General features: G+C 40.6%; 2 protein-coding genes across 2 annotated transcripts; one reads left to right on the top strand and one right to left on the bottom strand.

The window, feature by feature from the left end:
* Positions 1 to 3139: 3139 nt before the first annotated feature.
* LOC114174440 lies at positions 3140 to 3775 on the top strand. Its single transcript, XM_028059282.1, has one exon. It carries the CDS (start codon positions 3140 to 3142, stop codon positions 3773 to 3775), a length of 636 nt encoding a protein of 211 aa, XP_027915083.1.
* A 9971-nt stretch (positions 3776 to 13746) lies between these two features.
* LOC114168394 (coiled-coil domain-containing protein 130-like) lies at positions 13747 to 17136 on the bottom strand. Its single transcript, XM_028053191.1, has 7 exons — positions 16985 to 17136; positions 16428 to 16490; positions 16259 to 16338; positions 15396 to 15504; positions 14975 to 15134; positions 14441 to 14604; positions 13747 to 14291 (listed from the first exon to the last, which is right to left on the bottom strand). Exons 1-7 carry the CDS (start codon positions 16985 to 16987, stop codon positions 13932 to 13934), a joined length of 939 nt encoding a protein of 312 aa, XP_027908992.1. The 5' UTR covers positions 16988 to 17136; the 3' UTR covers positions 13747 to 13931.
* Between the last annotated feature and the right edge of the window lie 3973 nt (positions 17137 to 21109).

Below are 21109 nucleotides of genomic sequence, written 5' to 3'. Positions count from 1 at the left end.
CAGTTCTCTCTGCCAAATGAGAAAACTATGGGTTCTCTCTGCTGAACCTCTTCCCCATCTTCTCTCACACGTGTTTCAGGTTTTTTAAAAAAAATAAAACAAATTTGTAAATAAAAAAATGATTGATATGTCAGCTATGTCAAAAGTAAGTTCAAAATATATGTCTAAATATCATTTCCGTTTTTTAAATTAAAGTTGGTTGTGGGTCAGCTCACTTAAACCCGGTTTGAACCCACTGACCCATGGGTTAAGTGAGCTGGACCAATTATAGCTCATAACCGGTAAAATATTTCATTTTCTAACCTAACCCGGCTCGAACCCGTGCTAAGCCAGGTTGGCTTACGGGTTCTGACCCGTATTGACATGTCTAATTCTTTCTTCCATCCCCAAATTTCAATTTGACAGTCTTCTTCAAAAGTGAAACTCTCCTTCTGCACAGTTCATCAAATCTACCAACAAAATGCAAGAAAGTATGACAATGGAGATGCAGCAAAGTGAAACCTACACAACCATCCTTTGAAAGTTGAATATCATCTACATATCTTCAGAGGTATGAAGAAAATCTTTCTTCATTATTCACTTACATTTATTTTTTATAGATTATTTGTGTACCACACCTAGCCGGCCTAGCCGAATAATAACCAGAAAACTCGTCCGTGTAACTACCAAGGATGTAAATAATAACAATTACCATACACATGCTAAGGTACCCGGCCTAAGCCGTTAAGGAGCAATATTGATCAAACAAACCAAAGCAACAATAGCGGCCTAGGTCGCTAAAGAGTAACCGGCCTAGGCCGTTAACTCTAGGAAACTAACTAAGGACTTGGCAAAACCAGAACATTTCCATAAGATTCATCAAGCCCACAATAATCAAACTAAGGGCCTAGGCTAGGGCCCAAGCCCACCTACAGCCCAAAAAAGGGCCCAGCCCATGACGTGGCCAAACATAATTAATAATCTATAAATATGCATGGACCCCACGTATTAAAGGTACGCATTCATTACTTCCCTAATCACCAGATTTGACTTTCTTAGAGATTTTGCTGACTTGAGCTTCGAAGTCCCTTCTGTAGGTAACCCCCCTCGGGTCCAAACCGATTGCACCGAGATATCCATAAGCGATAGGGGTGGCAATGTGGGCCGGCCCAGCCCGCATAAGGCCCGCACAACACGGGCTGGCTCGCCCCGCCCTGCATACTTTATGTGGGCTAAAAATACTGGGCCGCCCCGCAAACACCTTGGCCCGCGGGCCCGCGGGCCAGCCTTCTTCTTTTTTAAATTTTTATGATAAAACTTTCAATGTTTAAAAGTTGGGAAACTTTAAGAAGTTCACAAAATTAAGTAAAGACTTTGGGGAATTATATGATAAATTTATAATTCAACATTTTCATCATATTCATACTATGACATACACAATGTATTCTTTAAATTTTAGCACATTAAAAATTACATAATACTTGTCTATTCCAGTTATACAAGAATTTGAAACGTTAATGCAAGAGTCCATAAAAGAAGTAATTAATATAAACAAGTGCAAGTTTTTTTTTTAATTTTATGCGGGCTCACTACCCTTCCCCGACCCACGTTTTTTCTTCGGGCCCGCGGGCCGGACCCTACTTGCCATCCCTAATAAGCGACATGTATCAACCGGGAGGAAGCCTACCGAGGAGATGGCGGACCAGAGTAAGGTAATGCTTGTGTCTAACATATCTTATTTGTTCTCTGCAGGAACAATTGGCGCCCACCGTGGGGCACGAGATAATACCTTACCACCCACTTTTTCCGAAAATGGTTTCTACCCGCAGCAGAGCAGGAGTTAACAAACAAGTTGAAGCAGGCCCCTCAGGACTTGCTAGCATCACCTCGGATCTAGCCGTCATCCTAAACGGTCAAGCCAAGATGCAACAGGAGCTGGCTGACTTGAAGAAGCGCAATGCTGATGAGATGGAGGCACTACAACAGGAGAACTCTCGCCTAAGGCGAAAGATTGAGGCTGATCCCACTCAAAAGGGAAAGGCCAAGGAAACATCTGATGTCGCAGGGTCCCCAGCTTTCCAACCTACTAAAGAAGAAAGCGAGTACAATCCTACCCCGCACACCTTCACCACCACCCAACAAACTCCCATCCTCTCAACCCATCATACTCATTTCCATTCCTCCCTCCCAGGAAATATTGCGGCTCCCACCCCCGCTGCCACCCTGCCCACCACACACATCCTGCCCTACAACATTCCCACCACACTACACACCACTCATATCCCACCCTACAACCCCCACAACCTCCCTACTACCCATATCCCTCCTCACAACTTCACCTTCACTTTTCCCACCCTCGTTCACCATCCCATCCCTCCTCACCCGCTACCATCTCACCAACCCAGGCGTCGTCACCCTTTCACCGATTTCATTGCCAACACCCCCATCTTCACCCAGTGGGAACCTTTCACACTAGAACATTACACTGGTGAAAAACTGACCCAGATGAACACCTCAAAGTCTACATCACCCACGTCGCCCTTTACACTTCCCATGATGCCGTTTTTTGCAAAGCCTTTCCTACCACCCTGAAAGGCCCTGCCCTCGAATGGTTTACCACCCTCTCGCCATACTTCATTGACTGCTTCGAAACCCTCTCCCACATGTTTACCACTCACTTCGCCGGCAGCCGCCCGCATCAAACTACAACAATCTCACTCCTCGGCGTCAGACATGAACAAGATGAGACGCTTCGGGCCTTCATTGATCGATTCAATAAGGTCGCCCTTCGCACACCACACCTAAACCAAGAAATGATACTTCAGTGCATGGCCCTCACTCTTAAACCCGGCCCCTTCGCCAACAACGTCTACCTTCACTCACCCGCCTTCATGAATGAATTGAAACTGCGTGTTGTCGATTACTTCCGCGTGGAGGAAATGCAAACTCTCCATACAAAATTTTACAATGATTATGCACCCTTTGCTGCCACCCCCACTCCACAACCTCCCCGTCCTGATCCGAGACCCCGAGAACCCCGACAACCTCGCTTCACCAGATACGCCCCCCTAAATGTCCCAGATCTCGCCTCCTTGATGAGGCCTTAAAGGCCGACCTCATCCCACCGCCACGCAAGACAACCACTCCCCCCAACGCGAACATGACTAAATACTGCCGCTATCACCGAAACCATGGTCATACCACAGAGGAATGTAAAGCACTTCAGGATAAAATTGAAGAACTGGTTCGTGTTGGCCATTTTCGCCGTTTTGTCCGCAGAGATGACCACCCCTCCCGATCCCATCACCCTCCTCGTTCCGACCACCGACGCCCTCCCCGCGACTCTCGCCACGATAAACGCCCAAACCAACCCGCAAACCATGACCCCCAATCGGCTTGCACCGACGTCACCCTTGCCGACCCTCCCCTACGCGACACTATCAACACCATCTCTGGTGGTTTTGCTAGTGGAGGATCCACATCATCCGCCAGGAAGAGACACCTCTGCCATATCCAATCCATCAACCACATCACCCATTCTCATCATAGACGTCGCATGCCCCCAATAACCTTCACGGACGACGATTTTCAAGGCCTTGATCACCAACAAGATGACCTTATGGTCATCACCGTCGAAATAGAATACTACGCAATCAAGAAAGTCCTCGTCGACCAAGGCAGCTCCATCGACATCCTCTATTGGGCTACGAATCAGAAACTCCAACTCCCTGACACTGCCATGGTCCCATACGATGAACTCTTGGCACTGTTGTCTCCACACCTCATATGGCCATGAAGTTCCTCTCCCCATCTGGCGACATCCTCACCATTCATGGCAACCAACGCCTTGCACGCGAATGCTACATGGCCAGCCTACGCCCACAGCTTCCCATCCTTCAAACCAATCATATTGAGCGACCGCCCGGCTCTGAGATGGCCTTATCTGATGACAATCTAGACCCCAGAGTGGGCCGGGATGTCCGCCTCGAACCTGTCGAAGAAACCACCCCTTGGAGCTCCCTAATGGCTGCCCCATCAAACTCGGTACTGGGTTAGAACCTGAACAACGTGACATCCTAACACCCACCCTTGTCAGCAACACGAACCTCTTTGCTTGGTTAGTTGCTGACCTACCTGGATTTGACCCTCAGGTGGCATCCCACAAGTTGTCCATTTACAAGGAGGCCCGGTATGTCTCCCAAAAAAAACTCAAACTTGGCGAAGAACAATGCCTAGCGGCCAAGGCCGAGGCCGACAAATTGCTAAACACGGGGTTTATCGAAGAAGCCCACTACACCACTTGGCTCTCTAACGTGTTTCTGGTCAAGAAAGCCAATGGCAAATGGCGGATGTGTGTTGATTACACGGATCTTAACAAAGCCCGTCCTAGGGATGCCTACCCCTTACCCAATATTGACCGACTTGTCGTAACAAGGTCCTCAGTTTTCTTGATGCATACTCCGATTATAACCAAATTCCCATGGCCACATCCGACTGAACAAAACCGCCATCATCATAAACGACGCCAACTACTTCTACAAGGTCATGCCATTCGGTCTCAAAAATGCAGGAGCAACCTACTAACGATTGATGGACAAAGTCTTCAGCCATTTAATGGGCAAATGTGTCGAAGTATATGTTGACGACATGGTTGTCAAATCCCCAAGCCATCACCAGCACGCTCAGGACCTATCAGCAGTCTTCTCCGCGTTAAGACAGTACAACCTCCGCCTCAACCCCGACAAATGCATTTTCAGCGTCAACCGCGGTAAATTCCTTGGATTCATGCTCACCTAGCGCGGCATATAGGCTAACCCTGAAAAGTGCAACGCGATCATTAAAATGCGAAGCCCCGCCAATATCAAAGAAGTACAATGCCTCATAGGTCGCCTCACTACCATCTCCCGCTTCCTTCCTAAACTAGTCGAACAAACCCAACCTATCATTTAGCTGCTCAAAAAATCTGCCAAGTTCACGTGGAATGATGATTGTGAACAAGTATTTCAAAAGCTAAAAACCACCCTCACCTCACCACCCATCCTCTATAAACCGAATACTGATCAACCCTTATTGGTCTACATCACCACCACAGATCACACCGTAAGCGTCGCGCTGGTTCAAGATGTCGGCGGCACCCAACATCATGTTTACTTCGTCAGCAGAACCTTGCAAGATCCCGAAACCAGGTACCAGATGGTGGAAAAATTAGCTCTATCCCTGGTACACGCAGCCCGACGCCTACGCCCATATTTCCAAAATCATAACATTATCGTCAAAACTGACTACCTAATCCAGAAGATATTGCAGAAACCAGACCTTGCGGGGCGGATGTCGTCCTGGGTCGTTGAGTTATCCGAATACAACATCCGCTACGAACCTCACGGCCCCATCAAAGCTCAATGCCTTCTAGACTTTGTCAACGATCTCCAACGAACTCCTAAAGAGGACCAATGGACACTTTATGTTGATGGTTCGTCAAACCCAAAAGGGGCAGGTGCTGGCATCGTACTAGAAGGCCCCAGCGATATCCTCATCGAAAAATCCCTCCATTTCGCCTTCAAGACGTCTAATAACCAAGCTGAGTACGAAGCCATCCTCGTCGGCTTATCCCTGGCCCGCGAGGTTGGTGTCAAGCCATTGACATGCAAAATCGATTCCAAGCTCACCGTAGGCCATTTAAATGACAAGTTCTAGATCAAAGACCCTACCCTCCTACAATACTATCACTTGGTCCGGAAAGACGTCCAGTCCGCCTTCGAACAAGTCCGCATCCAACACATCCCAGATCAAAAAATGTCAGAGCCGACATATTGTCCAAACTAGCCAGCACCAAGTTAAAAATCCGCCACCGATCACTATTGCAACAAACGTTATCCGCCCCCTCCATCACAAATACTTGCCATACCCTAACCCAACACCAAGCTGACAATTGGACAACTCCCGACATCCAATACCTCCAAACCGGTAACACCCCACTTGACGCTGACAGGAGCTGGATAACTAAAGCCGCCAGGTACACGATGATAGGCGATGACTTGTACAAACGCGGATACTGCCAACCACTTCTCAAATGCATCATTGCAGAACAAGCTCAGTACATCATTAAAGAGTTACATGAAGGCATATGTGGCTATCATTCCGATGCACGCACCATGACTACCAGAATCCTTCGTGTCGGTTACTTCTAGCCAACCATGGAAGTAGACTGCCACGACTTCGTCAAAAAATGCATACCATGCCAGAAACATGACAACCTCATCCACAAAAAACAGGAGCAACTTCACTCTATACTATCCCCGTGGCCCTTCGCAAAGTGGGGAATGGACATCTTTGGCCCTTTCTCTCCCGACAAAGGATAAGTAAAGTTCTTGATAGTAGTCGTCGACTACTTCACCAAGTGGATAGAGGCCAAACCATTAGCCACCATTATAGCCTAACAAGTCCAACAATTCGCGTGGAAGGATATCATATGCCGGTATCGCGTCCTACATACAATCATCACCGATAATGGCTGACAGTTTATAGACAAAGAACTTGCTAAATTCTATACCGGCCTAGGCATCAAACATGTAACCAGCTCTGTTAAACACCCACAGACCAATGGACAGGCCGAGGCAGTAAACAAGGTTATACTAGTAGAACTACGTAAACGATTGGACAACGCCAAGGGCCGATGGCCAGAAGAATTAGTGGAAGTGCTATGAGCCTACAAGTGTACCCCTCAATCAACAACAAACGAATCTCCATTCAGCCTAGTATACAGCGCAGACGCCATGATACTAGTTGAAATTGGTGAACCATCTCTACGCTGAAAACTATACAACCCAGTCCAAAATCATCAAAACATGAGCACCCACCTCGACCTCCTGCCCGAGTTAAGAAAAAGCCCAGATACGCAACTTAGCTGCCAAACAGCGAGTAGCCAGAAAATATAATGCAAACCTATGCCCAAGATGATTCGTAAAGGGGGACTTAGTTTGGAGAATGGCCAGCAGTGCAAGAAAGAAGGATGGCAAGTTCTCCGCCAATTGGGACGTGAAGATGCTAAAGGAGGAGCGTATAGCCTTGAGCAATTATCGGGGGAAGAAATACCCAATACATGGAATCTGTCCCATCTCAAGTTTTACTTTAGTTAAAGACATGTATTGTAGCACATACTTGTAACCCTGGGTGCACTCTTTTCCCTCACCTGGTTTTTTTTTTCCTAAGGAGGGTTTTGGCCAGGGAGGTTTTAACGAGGCACCCCAAATTTCATGAATAAACAAAGGGTTCTTAACCTCACGACTACTCCTCACCATACTTTTAACACGCTTTTAGTTCCCCACCCTTACCACAAGTAAGCGGCCTAGGTTGAACACCCTTAACTCAATGTTAATTCGTTTAAGTTCCCCACCCTTACCACAAGTAAGCGGCCTGGGTCGAACACCCTCAACTCAATATTAATTCGTTTTAGTTCATCACCTTCACCACGCGTAAGCAGCCCTAGTCGAGTACTCTCATTAACATACAAGCGTCAATGGTACTCCTCCAGGTAAATACGCACTTAACATAACATATCGCATACATAACCACGTTATCGAACAAACGCGTTCCTATCACATACGCTATCGTTAACAACCACACAATAAATATATCCACAATATTCATCACATTAAAAGTAAGGTAAAATATTGTACGAATTATTAAAGACTTAGGATTCATTGTCAATAGAACATCATAAAAAATATGCATCCTAAGCCGCCTTGTTGTTATCACCCTCAACGGCCTCTCCCGCATTCATGTCCTCGTTCGCTGTTGTCTTTTTTGCCTCCTCCTCGGGGCTACTCTCGACCTCATTGATAAGCTGGTCGTCCACCACATCCTTGTTCACGTCAAATCTTAGATCGGCCGCATCAATATCATGGCAGAAGAAGGCCGTCTGCCTCACCCCCTTCTGAAACCCGCTAATGTGCTCTTGAATAATGCAACCTTTCAAATCTTCAAGTTCCACCTCCACGCCTTCATATTTTTCCTTCAACTCATCATAATCCGCCTCCAGGTTCGCTATCCTCCCATTGAGCTTAGTCTCTGAATCTAGACAACGAACCTTCTAGGTCCCCAACCTCTTCTTTTCTTCCTCCCACCCTTCTCTCTCCTTTTTCCACGCAGCTCTTTCCTCTACAAACTTGTCAACTTTCTCTTGTAGATCTTCCAACCTTTCCCGGTTCCCTTCCTTAACCTCCCTACGATACAATGATCCAACCTGGCGACTCAAAATTAGCACCTTGCTCCCAAACTCCACCATCGTCCTCACCAAGTGGTCCGGCTCCATATTATCGATAGAACTAATCACTATCTCCCGCAGGTTAATCGCGATGTCTTTTCTAACGGTCATCTCCGGCAACTTTATCAGACCGGCTTCCGGTCCTTTAGCACCACCATACGACCCTTGCCCCAGCAAGGCGGCCCTTACCTTCTTCACATCCTTGCCCTTACCAGGCCTAGCTGGCAACTCGGCCTTCCTTTTGGTGCCGCCATGAACATGCACCTCCACCAACGATTCTTGTAAATTTGGGACCTCAGTATTCCCAATTGCTTTCGCCTTCACGACCTTCTCCTTCCTCAGTGCTTGAAAAAGGGTCAAGTTCTTCTTTCCAGCTTGAGCCATATGTCCTGCACGAATACACCAAAGTTCGGTTAGCTTAACTTAGAAACATCGAGACAGTTTAAGTCACAAACAGATACCTTCAATATCAATAATCGGGATAACTAAATTATAAACCCTAACTAAGCCCTTAGTAGGCAGTTTATTAGTAAACTTCATCAGCACCTCCACCACCTCCCTATCCGCCGCCGACAACTCATCGGTACTCATATCCTTATACCGAGAAGGGTTACCCGTCCAACTAAAAGGGAACTTTGTACTGCCATCTACATTAAGGAAATGCGACTTTCCTCCCTCCTTTACCATAACTTTGAAATACCCATCCTTAAAGTGCTTGAATGACTGTGAAAATGCGTCCAATCTGCTAAGACTCGGTCTGCTCACCAAGGATAGCCATGTAGTCGGTTGTCGAGGTCTTGTGTCATAGAAGTATAAAAACGCATGAGGAGACGGCCGCAGGTACAACGACTGACACAGAACACAAAAGACCTACAGGTACGCCCAACTATTCGGATGTAGCTAAGTAGGCACCACGTTTAGCTGGCGGAGCACCCCCATGGTGAAATCCTCTAGTGGCAACCTGACATGTAACTGAGAAAAGTGACACATATACATGTAAAAAAAATTTCGGCAGCTCCTTCTTGGCCATGGCAGACGCGCTCAATAGTGCTCACTCGTTCCAATGACACGATACCACGGTCCACGCCCTTCGTGATAATGGGGCTACAGTTCAGCGACGAGTTTAGCAGACAAGACCACCGGAACAATGACGACTGGTTTCGAACATCAGCCGCAACCCAGTCATAACCAGCCTTAGCCGGCCAGCTACTTTCTGCTATCTCTTCGAGAGGATCTTCCCTCACCTCGGTTACTGTCTCCATCGGGAACCTCCCCACCACAGCTACTGGACTGATACTTTCCTCCTCAAGACGCCTACCTACATTCCCCCTAGACTGCATACTCCCACTACTTGACAAAGACAATGACACAGTATCACTAGTACCAGACATACCTTTTATGAAAGATGTCGGCAGAAACAAGGGACTAGTCGGACAGTTCTAACGCACGTAAGTCTCTGATTTTGAAATCCTCACAAATGAGCCAACAAAAGCAAAATCTTCGCGAAATCCGCATTTATAAGCATGAATTCCAAATGCCATAACTTCTTCCCGCTAAAAGTCACAACCCATACCAATCGTCACAAGGCACACCAAAGGTTGTGAGCACCAGAAACAACGACGCAAAAACCCTTTTTGATTAGACCTCTGACACCCCTTCACCTGCTACAAACCTTTTCACGTCTTTAGCCTTAACAATGTTCATCACATTTAAAGGCTGGGGGACTGGTGTACACACCTAGCTGGCCTAGCCAAAAACGAAAAATACTTGTCATCCTTTACCGTCATAACTATATCGGCAAAGGTTGGGGGACTCGTGTACCACACCTAGCCGGCCTAGCCGAATAATAACTAGAAAACTCGTTCGTGTAACTACCAAGGATGTAAGTAATAACAATTACTATACACATGCTAAGGTACCCAGCCTAAGCCGCTAAGGAGCAATATTGATCAAATAAACCAAAGCAACAATAGCGGCCTAGGTCGCTAATGAGTAACCGGCCTAGGCCGTTAACTCTAGGAAACTAACCAAGGACTTGGGAAAACCAGAACATTTCCATAAGATTCATCAAGCCCACAATAATCAAACTAAGGGCCTGGGCTAGGGCCCAAGCCCACCTACTGTAACACCCCATTTAATTAATAGCAGAAATTAAAGGAAATGTCACAACATAATAGCATAGCAGCGCAGTCTTATATGTTTTCCACAAAACACCTCACGATGAAACAAGGCATACCAAGACGTTAACTAAGTAGATGCGAGAAACCAAACAGAAATAGAAGTTTAGTGGGTAGCCAAATACATGGGTCGTAGCCCCCAAAAGAAAGCTTAAAACAAAAGGAAAATCCAGCCCAAATGGCTAAGCAGCGGAGTCACCATTCCCTTGTTGACCACGAGGACCTCGCCCATCTACTCCCATCAATTTAATCGATGATCATCGCAAGAAGAAGAACCACATACAAGATAACCAGACAACAAACATGGTAAGCTAGAGTAAAACAGTTCATCAAGTAGCCACACATCAATGCATAATCCAACATTTTATATATATCACCCAAACATGTTATGACTTCACAGACAATACACTAGACCCTGACTCGACTCATCCGGATACGTATAGTCTCAGCGGATGCTTGCACTTATGGTGAATACCTCTTCTCACCCCCGAGCTATGTGTCACAAGTGTTACAATGAATCAATCCCTTACCACAAGGTTAGCCCTTAATGAATTTCGGGCCTCCTGCTACTCTCACCACAGGAGTCAGTCCGCTCTAAGTGAGACTAATTGAATCCTTAGAGTGTCAGGATGTAACCTTACCTTGAATCCTTACTAGACCATACAGATGGGCCACCACCATGAACACCCACTAACAGGGGTCATGGAATTACGTCCCTACCACTGAAGCGCAACCCCGGAGGTCTCACCTAGAGACTCTAAGGAATTACACATTGACACGGACTAAAAATCATACATCAACAATGAGAGAACATTAATCATGCTTACAATTTTGTACCAACCCTTGAAAATAAATCCTCATTCGAATCCCATGTTGAATCCATACCACTGGTCATTTCCACCCCATGAGTATAGGGTCTCATCTCATAACAATATCATGCCCCTTTAATTCCAACCCATTCATTGATTTCACATGCCAAGATTCTTCAATCACATCTATCCAATTTATAATACAGAACATACCATGCCTTTCATTTCACAGATTTCATACATCACACAAACACATCATAAACCAATAATACAATTTACAATTTAGCAAAGTCCCCCAACCCGCAGCGCATCTCGCTCAAGTCAAGAGCCCTCGCTCAGGCGAGAGGGGTACTCTCGCTTAGGCGATAGACTCTCGCTTAGGCAAGATCGCGACTAGTGTTGGAACTTTCTCGTAGGCTCGCTTAGGCGAGTCCTGCATCGCCTGGGCGAGACAACCTCTCGCCCAACAGTGACATCCCTCGCCTAGGCTAGACCACAGTAGCATTCCAGGCCTTCACTCCTCCTCGCTTAGGCGAGTGGCTCTCGCCTGAGCGAGACTAGGCCTTGCTCAAAACCATAGTCCTCCGCCTGGGCGAGGTTTCGCGAACCCTTAGTTTACTCCTGCAAGTCTCGCCTGGGCGAGTTACTCTCGCCTGGGCGAGATTAACAGATCCCGCCACTGCTCCTCCTACAACAATCACATGCTCGCACCCAAAAGACAGTACATGGTAGTTCACGCATTCAACACAATCATATAGTGCATACAACATCTAACCAACTCTAACTCAGTCATAAAACAATCAAGACTCAGACTCTAACTTCCCGGTACCTGGAAAAAGTTTAGCTAAGACCCCGACGGCACGACCACGAGCGCAGCAGCTCTAAGGATGAACTATAGGCTTAAATAGGGGTGGGATAGAACCAAAAAATGAAGTTAACAAAGGTTTTTAACCGAAATTATGAAAAGATGGTAAAAGGGAACCAACACGGCTAGAAGAGATACTTACATGGAGCACAAGTTCTCTTAGCTCAACGTGACAGTGGAAGCAAACCCTAGCGGAGGGGTTGACGGCTGCAGTCTTAGGTTCTCTGAAATGAATGGAAAATGTGACTTAGGACAACTAAGAATGATTTAATCTACTGGGCCAGCCCTTAGGCCCACTTACAAGTGCAGCCTTTTAGTTTAGGGCAGGAAGATAAAGAATAATCTTAATGGGCCTTACACCTACAGCCCAAACAAGGGCACAGCCCATGACGTGGCCAGACATAATTAATAATCTATAAATATGCATGGATCCCACGAATTAATGGTACACATTCATTACTTTCCTAATCACCAGATTTGACTTTCTTAGAGATTTTGCTGACTTGAGCTTCGGAGTCCCTTCTGCAAGTAACCCCTCTCGGGTCCAAACCGATTGCATCGAGATATCCATAAGCGACATGTATCAACCGGGAGGAAGCCTACCAAGGAGATGCCGGACCAGAGTAAGGTAATGCTTGTGTTTAACATATCTTATTTGTTTTCTGTAGGAACAATTTGCGATTTTGGCATTGTCAAAGTGAATACTGGAAAACTCATATGTTAGATCTTGTCAACACTAAATTGATGTTAGTTACATGAAATCAACAATGGTTACCATGAATTCTTATATAAACTAGTGGTGTTTGTATCTGCATTTTGTTATAAAAGAATTTTAACTTCATTTGGCTCATTTTGTGAAATTAGTAATTTAAAAGTGTTTTCAACAATCATATTTTTTTAAGAAAGCTTCTAAAGATAAGAACCAAAGTAAGAATAAACTCGTAAAAGAGATTCCATTTAATTTTCAAGGTGTGTTTTTACAAATGGGAGAGACTCCTATTTATAACGGAGTAGCTCAGCCTATGGGAGAAGAATGAATAAGAAAATGGAGTAAAATTTGTTAATCAAGAATTGAATCCAATAACATGATTAAAACATATTAACCTCTTGAAATTAGGAAATGCACATAGATAGTTCCTTGAAATTAGGGTTGAAATTAGGGAGATGTAATAACTACAAGTGAAAAACAATGATGAATTAAGTGGATTGCACATGAGTGGCGCATAAGGGAGTTCTAATGGACACAAAATTACTCTTGAAAGCTTGAAGGTCAAGTGGAAAAGTTAAACTCCTCATGTGAACATGAAAGTTAATCTTAAAGTTAAGTTATCTTCCAGTTATTATAATAGTATTTAATTTACATGGTATTAACTGTCTTAAGTTTATTATTACCTTAATCATTTGATGTACGATTGATTGAAAATACATGTATGAACATTCGAGGAATTTATCTTAATTAGATTTTAGTGATGAGTATAAGACACACCCTTAACTTTGTGAAACGGTTAGAGCCATATTTAAGTCGTGTAATTGATCATGAATAGAAAAACTATTAATACTTCAGCGTTTGGCTTAAGACAATTCCCTTTACTTAAAGGTAAAAAATAAATGTAACTTTCAAAAATATTTATTTTCTTTTTCAATCGAACAAAATTACATAAAATATCACACTATTCTTTCTTAGTCTGTTGAGGGGAGAGAATGATGAAAAATATGTGTTTCCGTTAACATATTCATAAATGGTTTAAAACGGAAAACATAGTTCAAAATTAATACATGAAACTGCTATGTACAAATGACGATTGCCATGTCCAGTGTCACATACGTGTTTTAGCTTTCTAGCGCCTTACAGTCATTGAAGCTCCCTTTTTCTTGCCTGATATCATAGCAGCATGTGACCATGAGGATGGCTTAAAGCCACCAGCTATAAGACTGGAGGCTGAAGTTGCACAAATTTTTCTTCTTTTTGATTCTAGCTCTTGTTTTCTCTTATCAGAGATAGAATAGCTAGACACTCCAGAGAAAATTGATTCGGCATTGATCAGTGCCCTCTTGTCCTTCCTATTCTTTTCAAACTTTGTTGAAAACTTCACTCTTTTTGCTGTGGCAGAATCTTCTTCAGTAGCTGGTAGTAGTCTTATGCCAAGGCCTATTTTCTTGGAAGCATTCTCTTCTTCAGCAACTCTTTTCTTCTGACTCTGACAAAATGTACAAGTGTCAACCAATATTTCTTTTCTTTAGAGCAGGCTGGAAATATTATTTACAAAAGACCAATATACTCTAGGGTTAAAATGGAAAAGCAATAGACAAATAAACTACAATAAGTATCATGAGCCAAGGAGTATACTCTAAGCCGGGCCCGTAGAGTCTTATTGAGAGCATAGTCATCTGAATGTCTGTTATCAGACTGCCTCTGGAGACGTACGAGCACTGGTTCAGATTCCTTCTTCTTCTTCAAGTCTTCTTCCTGGTGTTCAAGGCGGTAAAATGGATCTGCAAGCTTACCCCTTTCTGAAAGGAAAATTAAATATGAAGATAGTTAGCTAACTTTAACGACAACATTTCAGTTTGCTAAACATGGTCAAAGGCAAAAGGAAAATAAGGGTATAGCACTAGATTTAGAAAAGAAAACATTTCATCCATTCAGACAGCCATTGGCCAGTGGGGTCTGACAGAATGTTCTCTCTGCTTCTCAAAAAAAGTTGGTGACTGCATGCACTAACACATTCAGGCTAGCACATACTGCTAAAAAGTTTTCACTAATACGGTAATACACACCTTTACAGGCAGTCAATTCAAAAGTTTTGGCATCCTCAATATCAAAATCTTCAGTTAAAGAAAACATATACTGCTAAGTTTTCACTTATACTGTAATACACACCTTCATCGGCAGGCAATTCAAAAGTTTCAGCATCTTCAATATCAAAATCTTCAGTTTTCTTCTGGGCCCCACTAATAATGACATATTCACAATTCTTAGGATCAGTCTGAATGACGATCTCATGTTTGCAGCAAGCAGACTTCATAGAGAAGCTCCATATCTGAAGGACCAATAAACATTTATTAGATAGTTAACAAGAAAACTTAGGTGGAACATTACTAGATGAGGGATAAAATAATGTATAAGCAAAGAGAAAGGTATAAGGCAATCAACACCCACATAATAGTGGCAAACTAAACAAAATATAACTATTCGTAAGTTATATCAGGTCCACCCTTTAAATACCAAAATGATACAATTAATCACATCCACTGAAAAAATAATTTAAATTCAAATGCATTTGCAGTCGACCTTAACAAACCTTTGTTGAGTAATAGTTCCCAACTTGCTTTTTCTCTGCATTGAACCGAACACCCTTTGCAATCATTGAATTGCATCCTCCACACCATATATTATAAGGCATCTCAAATCTGAAAGTAGTTTAGCCAGATGAAGTCAAATTAAATATTGAAAAAAAACAATATCAACATGGTATCTTAAGCAAACCAATTTAGAAACAGTTAAATGAATGAGACATGTAACAACAATTTTTCCAAGCTTCCATATACACCAGACCAGTTTAGGTCTCGTGGATCTATCATACAAACTGATAGGAACCCAAACACTTGGGATTTTCTTTAATAAGGGGAGAGAAGCAACTACTTAAATACTCTGCCAATCCCATACTATTCATTATGGGATTTTGGGATCCCATCATAGCGAAGTGCATATCACAAGCTTTGTTACAATTACACCAGCCATCCTTGGTCCCCTTTCTGATCTAGGAGGGATCTCACAATTTTATAACCATTGATTTTTGTGTCGAAAACTATTTTGAAACCAAGCACTTGCACAAACAAGAAAATTAAATCTGTATGAACATGTTCAAGCATGTAATATTTCATACAGATTCAGTTCAATCAAAAGGCTTCATTAGAAAATGCTCATAATTCATAGCATCAATACTTTCAATTTTGTTATTTTTACACTTTGTCCATGTGCTGAATAAAAGAATATATACCAAATACTACAAAGGCTCGTCATTCACATTCATCTATCATTTCATTTTCCAGACTATAGAACTTCAAGTAAGATAATGTAGTGGGACACATAATTGGGATCCCTTATTCACCAATGGAAGACAGTTAATATGACTAAATGGTTTCTGCAGCTACTTCTGATTACCTTATAATCAGGATACCCTGATCTAGTTTTCTCGCCCTCTCCCGCAAGGCATGCTGACCATGAAACTTGTTCAGAGAACCCTGAAAAGGTAGAAAGTGTATTAGTCTCTTGATACTAGACAACTGTTGAGTTACAGGAGAGCTTAATGAAACCTGTTATTTAAACATACCTGACTCGGTTCCCATTCTGGAGGATAGTAGAAGTTGTCTGCTCTAGCAGCCGCAAGCGAAGACTGTAACAATCCAATCAGAGCAAACTCAGTATACCAGGAAATTAACAGACACCAAATTGACCAATACATAAGAAGCATCAAGAATCCCTCTTAAAAAACAAAATTCAAACAGACAACCATTAAGCCACAAACCAATCAATTGTATTACGAAAGCAGAATCCATAGTTTTCTCAAGGAAAGCAGTTCTATCAAACATTTATACACCTACATATTAGCCACAAGCATGTTCTATCAGCTTACAATTATCAATATGCCTATTCGTTTCCCCTTTTACAAAATTTGACCATGAAAACGAACGATTTTCAGTGTACAGATTGAATTACTGCAATTAAAGTTTCTTAACACAACAAACAAGAACACAAATAAAACGGCTTAATCCAAACAGAAGATACATAATTGAATCCAGAAATTATGAAGCACGTAATAGAACAAACCCTAATTGTGATCGTATAACTATAAAACGTAAAAGAAAAATAAGAATAAAAAAATCGAACCATTGTTGATTATCTTCTTCAGAGATTATGAAGCTTTTCCCGCGGAATCTAAGATTCTTCACTGATCAGAAAATTTCGATCGGAATAAAATTTGTCATTCTAAGGTGCAGTTGTTTATAAATAGTATTGGTCTAATCTTTCGGGTCGGTAATGTGATAACCTGACCCGATTAAAAATTATTTTCCTGCCACAAAAACTACTCCACAATAGCGTCACTTGACCAATTATATCCTTTTCTTTCATTAAAATCAAATGTACTTTGGAAACAAAAAATAGTATTGTTTATTTTTAGGACTAATTATAATTTTTCCTAATTTTTTTCAACAATTTTAATTTCTTATTTTTTAATTATATACAATTTTAGACTAATTTTTTATTAAATATTTAATCATAAGTAATTTTGATCATTTAAAAAAAAAGCCAATATTAAATTAAATATAATAATAAATCATACAATTATTATTATTTTCAATATAATGCAATATATCGCGAGTATACTGTGATTCCTTAATTTTACTCATAGTGTAATGAAAGTAATGTTATTTAATCAATTCTCTGTTCAAAAAATTTATTAAATCATTATTTAATTATATTATTCCTATCCATTTTTTATTCTGTAAAATAATCACGAGACTAATGTATTTTTTCCTTAGTCTCACCGTGTTATCTTCAAAAGGGAAAAACTATAAAGAATTTAACTAAAACTTAACAATAATTAAAACTCAAAGAAATAAAAGTTGCATAAAAGGAAATTCAAAGCCTAAAATTAACAAGAAAAGTTACAATTGAGGAACTACAGTAAAAAAAAATAAGAACCGAATTTATGAACTTTTCAAAATATAGAAAGTAAAATTACAATTAAGCCTATAAGATCTGAAAACTTTTAATAATTAAAAAATATATATTTAAGGTGCTTTATTATATATTTAAGAAGATATATTTTATTGTTATAAAAGATAAAATGGTTTACTAATTACTTAAAAGATTTGTTTTATTTAAAAAAATTTCTAAGAGATAGAATTTGGTAAATAAACTATTAATTAAATATATATTATTAGATATTGTTAGATATTATAATATATTTTTAGACATTTTTATATATTATGACATCACATATTACTATATATTATTAGATATTAGGAGATATTTAAAATAGTTTACTAATTACTTAAAAGATTTGTTTTATTTAAAAAAAATTCTAAGAGAGAATTTGGTAAATAAATTATTAATTAAATATATATTATTAGATATTGTTAGATATTATAATATATTTTTAGACATTGTTAGATATTATGACATCATATATGATACCCTTTTTATTATTTCCTTCTCTTCTCATTCCACGTGCACCGAAACACCCACCAGCTCAACATTCCTCTCATTCTCCTTTCACTGATCTTCCTCACTCTCTTCAACCAGAGAATTGGAACCCTTTCTGATCTGCCTTTTCTCCCTGTTGCAGCAAATAGGTCTGGAAGTCAATACCGAACTTCCTTCCCTAATTGAGTCTCCTTCCCTTCCATGTAAGTCAATTCCAATACTCCAATTCTTTTCATTTTCGAATTTTGGAAGTTCCCTTCTGGCTAAACTGAAAGTTGGGTCCTATTCTCACTATGTGAACCTATATTCTAGTCCCTTAGGTTGTGAATTGGGGTGCCTCACTGTGAAAAGTCATATTTGCTAGTTGGTGATCAATTGAGGTAAGGGAAGCTAACCTTTCACTCAATTTTTGCATAAAAATCGTTAATTAGAGCTAGGATTGCATGATTGGGTGCTTGATTGATGAGTGGAAACAATTGTGTGTGGTAAATTGCGATATTGGCATGAACTGTGTGGTTTTACATGTGAAAACAGACTGAAACTCTGATGGTTTCGCTCAGGCGAGCAGCTCTCGCCTGCGCAGAAATATCAGAAATTCACCTTTGTTGTTGCACGAGGTCTCGCCTAGGCGAGTTGGTTTCGCTTGAGCGAGAGTCACTCTCGTCTAGGCGAAACAGCATAGCCTGAGTGAGAATTCGCTCAAAGTTTGCGGTTGCTCTCTGTTTGGGGTCTCGCCCAGGCGAGAGTGACTCGCCTAAGCAAGACAACTCTCTAGCTTAGGCGAGATCCTCTAGCTTGAGCGAGTTTCACTGCAAAATTTGATAACTTCTTTGTTTTAGATTAAATGAAGCTATACTAAGTGAAATTATGTGATATTTGCCTATCCTGTACTTGAGTTTATAAATGATAGTGTACGTGATGGAATTGTGTGAATGTGGTTCATTAGAGACTGTGATTGAATTAGGATTTCAAGGGGAATTCTAAAGAGGAAGGTTTTAGTGAATGTAAGGACATGAGGACTCATTTTGGTGGTATCCTGACACTCCAATAACCATTAAGACTCATATAGAGTATAATGGATTATGTCGGGAGGAGTAGCAGGAGGTCCTAGTCTATGGACCTGATCCGTCATAGACACGAAGGGAACTTACCCTGGTAGTGGTTGGGTGATAACCCCTTATGCCCAAAACTCTGCAGAGTTTAGGAACTGCTACAGGTGCAAGCCACCAAGAGCTCCAATGTCCCTTACATAATCCGGATATCGAGTCTAGAGTTATGAATGTGTGTTGTGGTTGAGGTGGTTTGAATAATTCTGATAAATGTGATAAGCCTTGGTTGATGTCTAATTAATAAGCTGCATGATTTCTCTTAATTAAGTTAGCTTACCCTTCTTGCATATGTTTTTTCTTTTTGTGTCTTAATCGCCTATAATTTGGCGTGAGCAGATAAAAGTGCAGGTGAAGACACACCCCTCCTGGATAGGAGTTGAGTTGTGGCTTGAGTGTTTCCAGCAGTAGCATTTACTCCTTGTTTTGCTTAGATTGTTGGGTGTTTTGTAACCCTTTTTCAATGTAGGTTGTGTTTATAGGCAGTACATGTATGGTCATTTTTGGATGACTGTATTGATACTTTATACTAGCCTATTCCTATCATATGCTTTGAATTATCATAATATAATGTTTTGTTTGATAGCGTAAAAACTATTAAAACGGGATGTTACATCACATATTCCTATATATTATTAGATATTAGGAGATATTCTTGAATATTGTTATATATTGTTATATGAAATATTTTAGGATACTATTATATATTACATATTGTTAGAAATGATCAGAAAGCTTTATATATAGTTAGATATCGCGAGGTACTCTTATATATTGTTTATATATTATTGTTAGACATTAATAAATGATAATAAAGTATTGTATTAGAGATATTAGGCTTATAAATATAGGTAGTGACAAATTTTGATCAAAATTTTGGAGGGAGTCAAAATAATATACTCAAAATTTATATATTTAATTATTAACCCTACTTCAATCAAAACATATACAGAATTTAATATAGTTATAACTATAAAAGAAATTACATATATCTAAAGGATTACTCATCGTTTTTTAATATTCTTGAACTCATCAATATTGAATCATAACTAAGTTTTTCAGCTATTTTTTTATTTTCAATGTAAATAATCATATTATCTACAAAATATTTATCTTTCATTTTATTGATGTGCATATATTGATTCAAAAGTCTTCAAAAGCTTTCATTTCATTGTTATGCGATAAACAACCATATTGTTTTGTTTTCATCTTCACTTATAGTTTCTCTTTTGTTTCTCATTAACATAACTATCTCAAAAAGAAATTTAAGATCAAAAAATAATTTATATTACTAAAAAAAATCTATGATAATCAAGTCAAAATTAAAAACCAACTATGATAAACCATATAATACATTATTTTTTCTTCTATATCCATAAAAAATGAATATACAAAAGAGTCATGAGATAAAAAATAGTGTTAAATATTAAACAAATATTTTACTATCAAGTGAGACAAACGAGAGTTATCTTTTTTTTTCTTTAAGAATGGAAGAGAATATATGAAAAATGAGGGCATAAATGATGAGTGTGCTAACTTTTTGTCTTCAATAACAAAAGAAAACATATTAGTGTGAGAGATGGGTACAATATGTGAAAAACTCAAAACATAATTGGAGAAAAAATAAATAATATCTTAATAAAAAAAATTCTTTATTATATTTGATTTTATGTTTTATTGTTTATTAACATTAAATGTT

The sequence above is a fragment of the Vigna unguiculata genome, chromosome 2, assembly GCF_004118075.2.
Source record: "Vigna unguiculata cultivar IT97K-499-35 chromosome 2, ASM411807v1, whole genome shotgun sequence".
NCBI classification, from domain to species: domain Eukaryota; kingdom Viridiplantae; phylum Streptophyta; class Magnoliopsida; order Fabales; family Fabaceae; genus Vigna; species Vigna unguiculata.
This window is presented reverse-complemented; position numbering and strand designations above follow the sequence as displayed.

Excerpts from the sequence above, each read along its gene's own strand:
- LOC114168394 (XM_028053191.1), bottom strand. Across the intron at positions 15,505-16,258 it reads CAGGGTATCCTGATTATAAG|ATTTGAGATGCCTTATAATA; the intron begins GTAATCAGAAGT and ends AACTACTTTCAG. Across the intron at positions 14,292-14,440 it reads CTCTACGGGCCCGGCTTAGA|AGTCAGAAGAAAAGAGTTGC; the intron begins GTATACTCCTTG and ends ACATTTTGTCAG.
- LOC114174440 (XM_028059282.1), top strand. The coding sequence starts at position 3,140 with ATGACTAAATACTGCCGCTATCACCGAAACCATGGTCATACCACAGAG.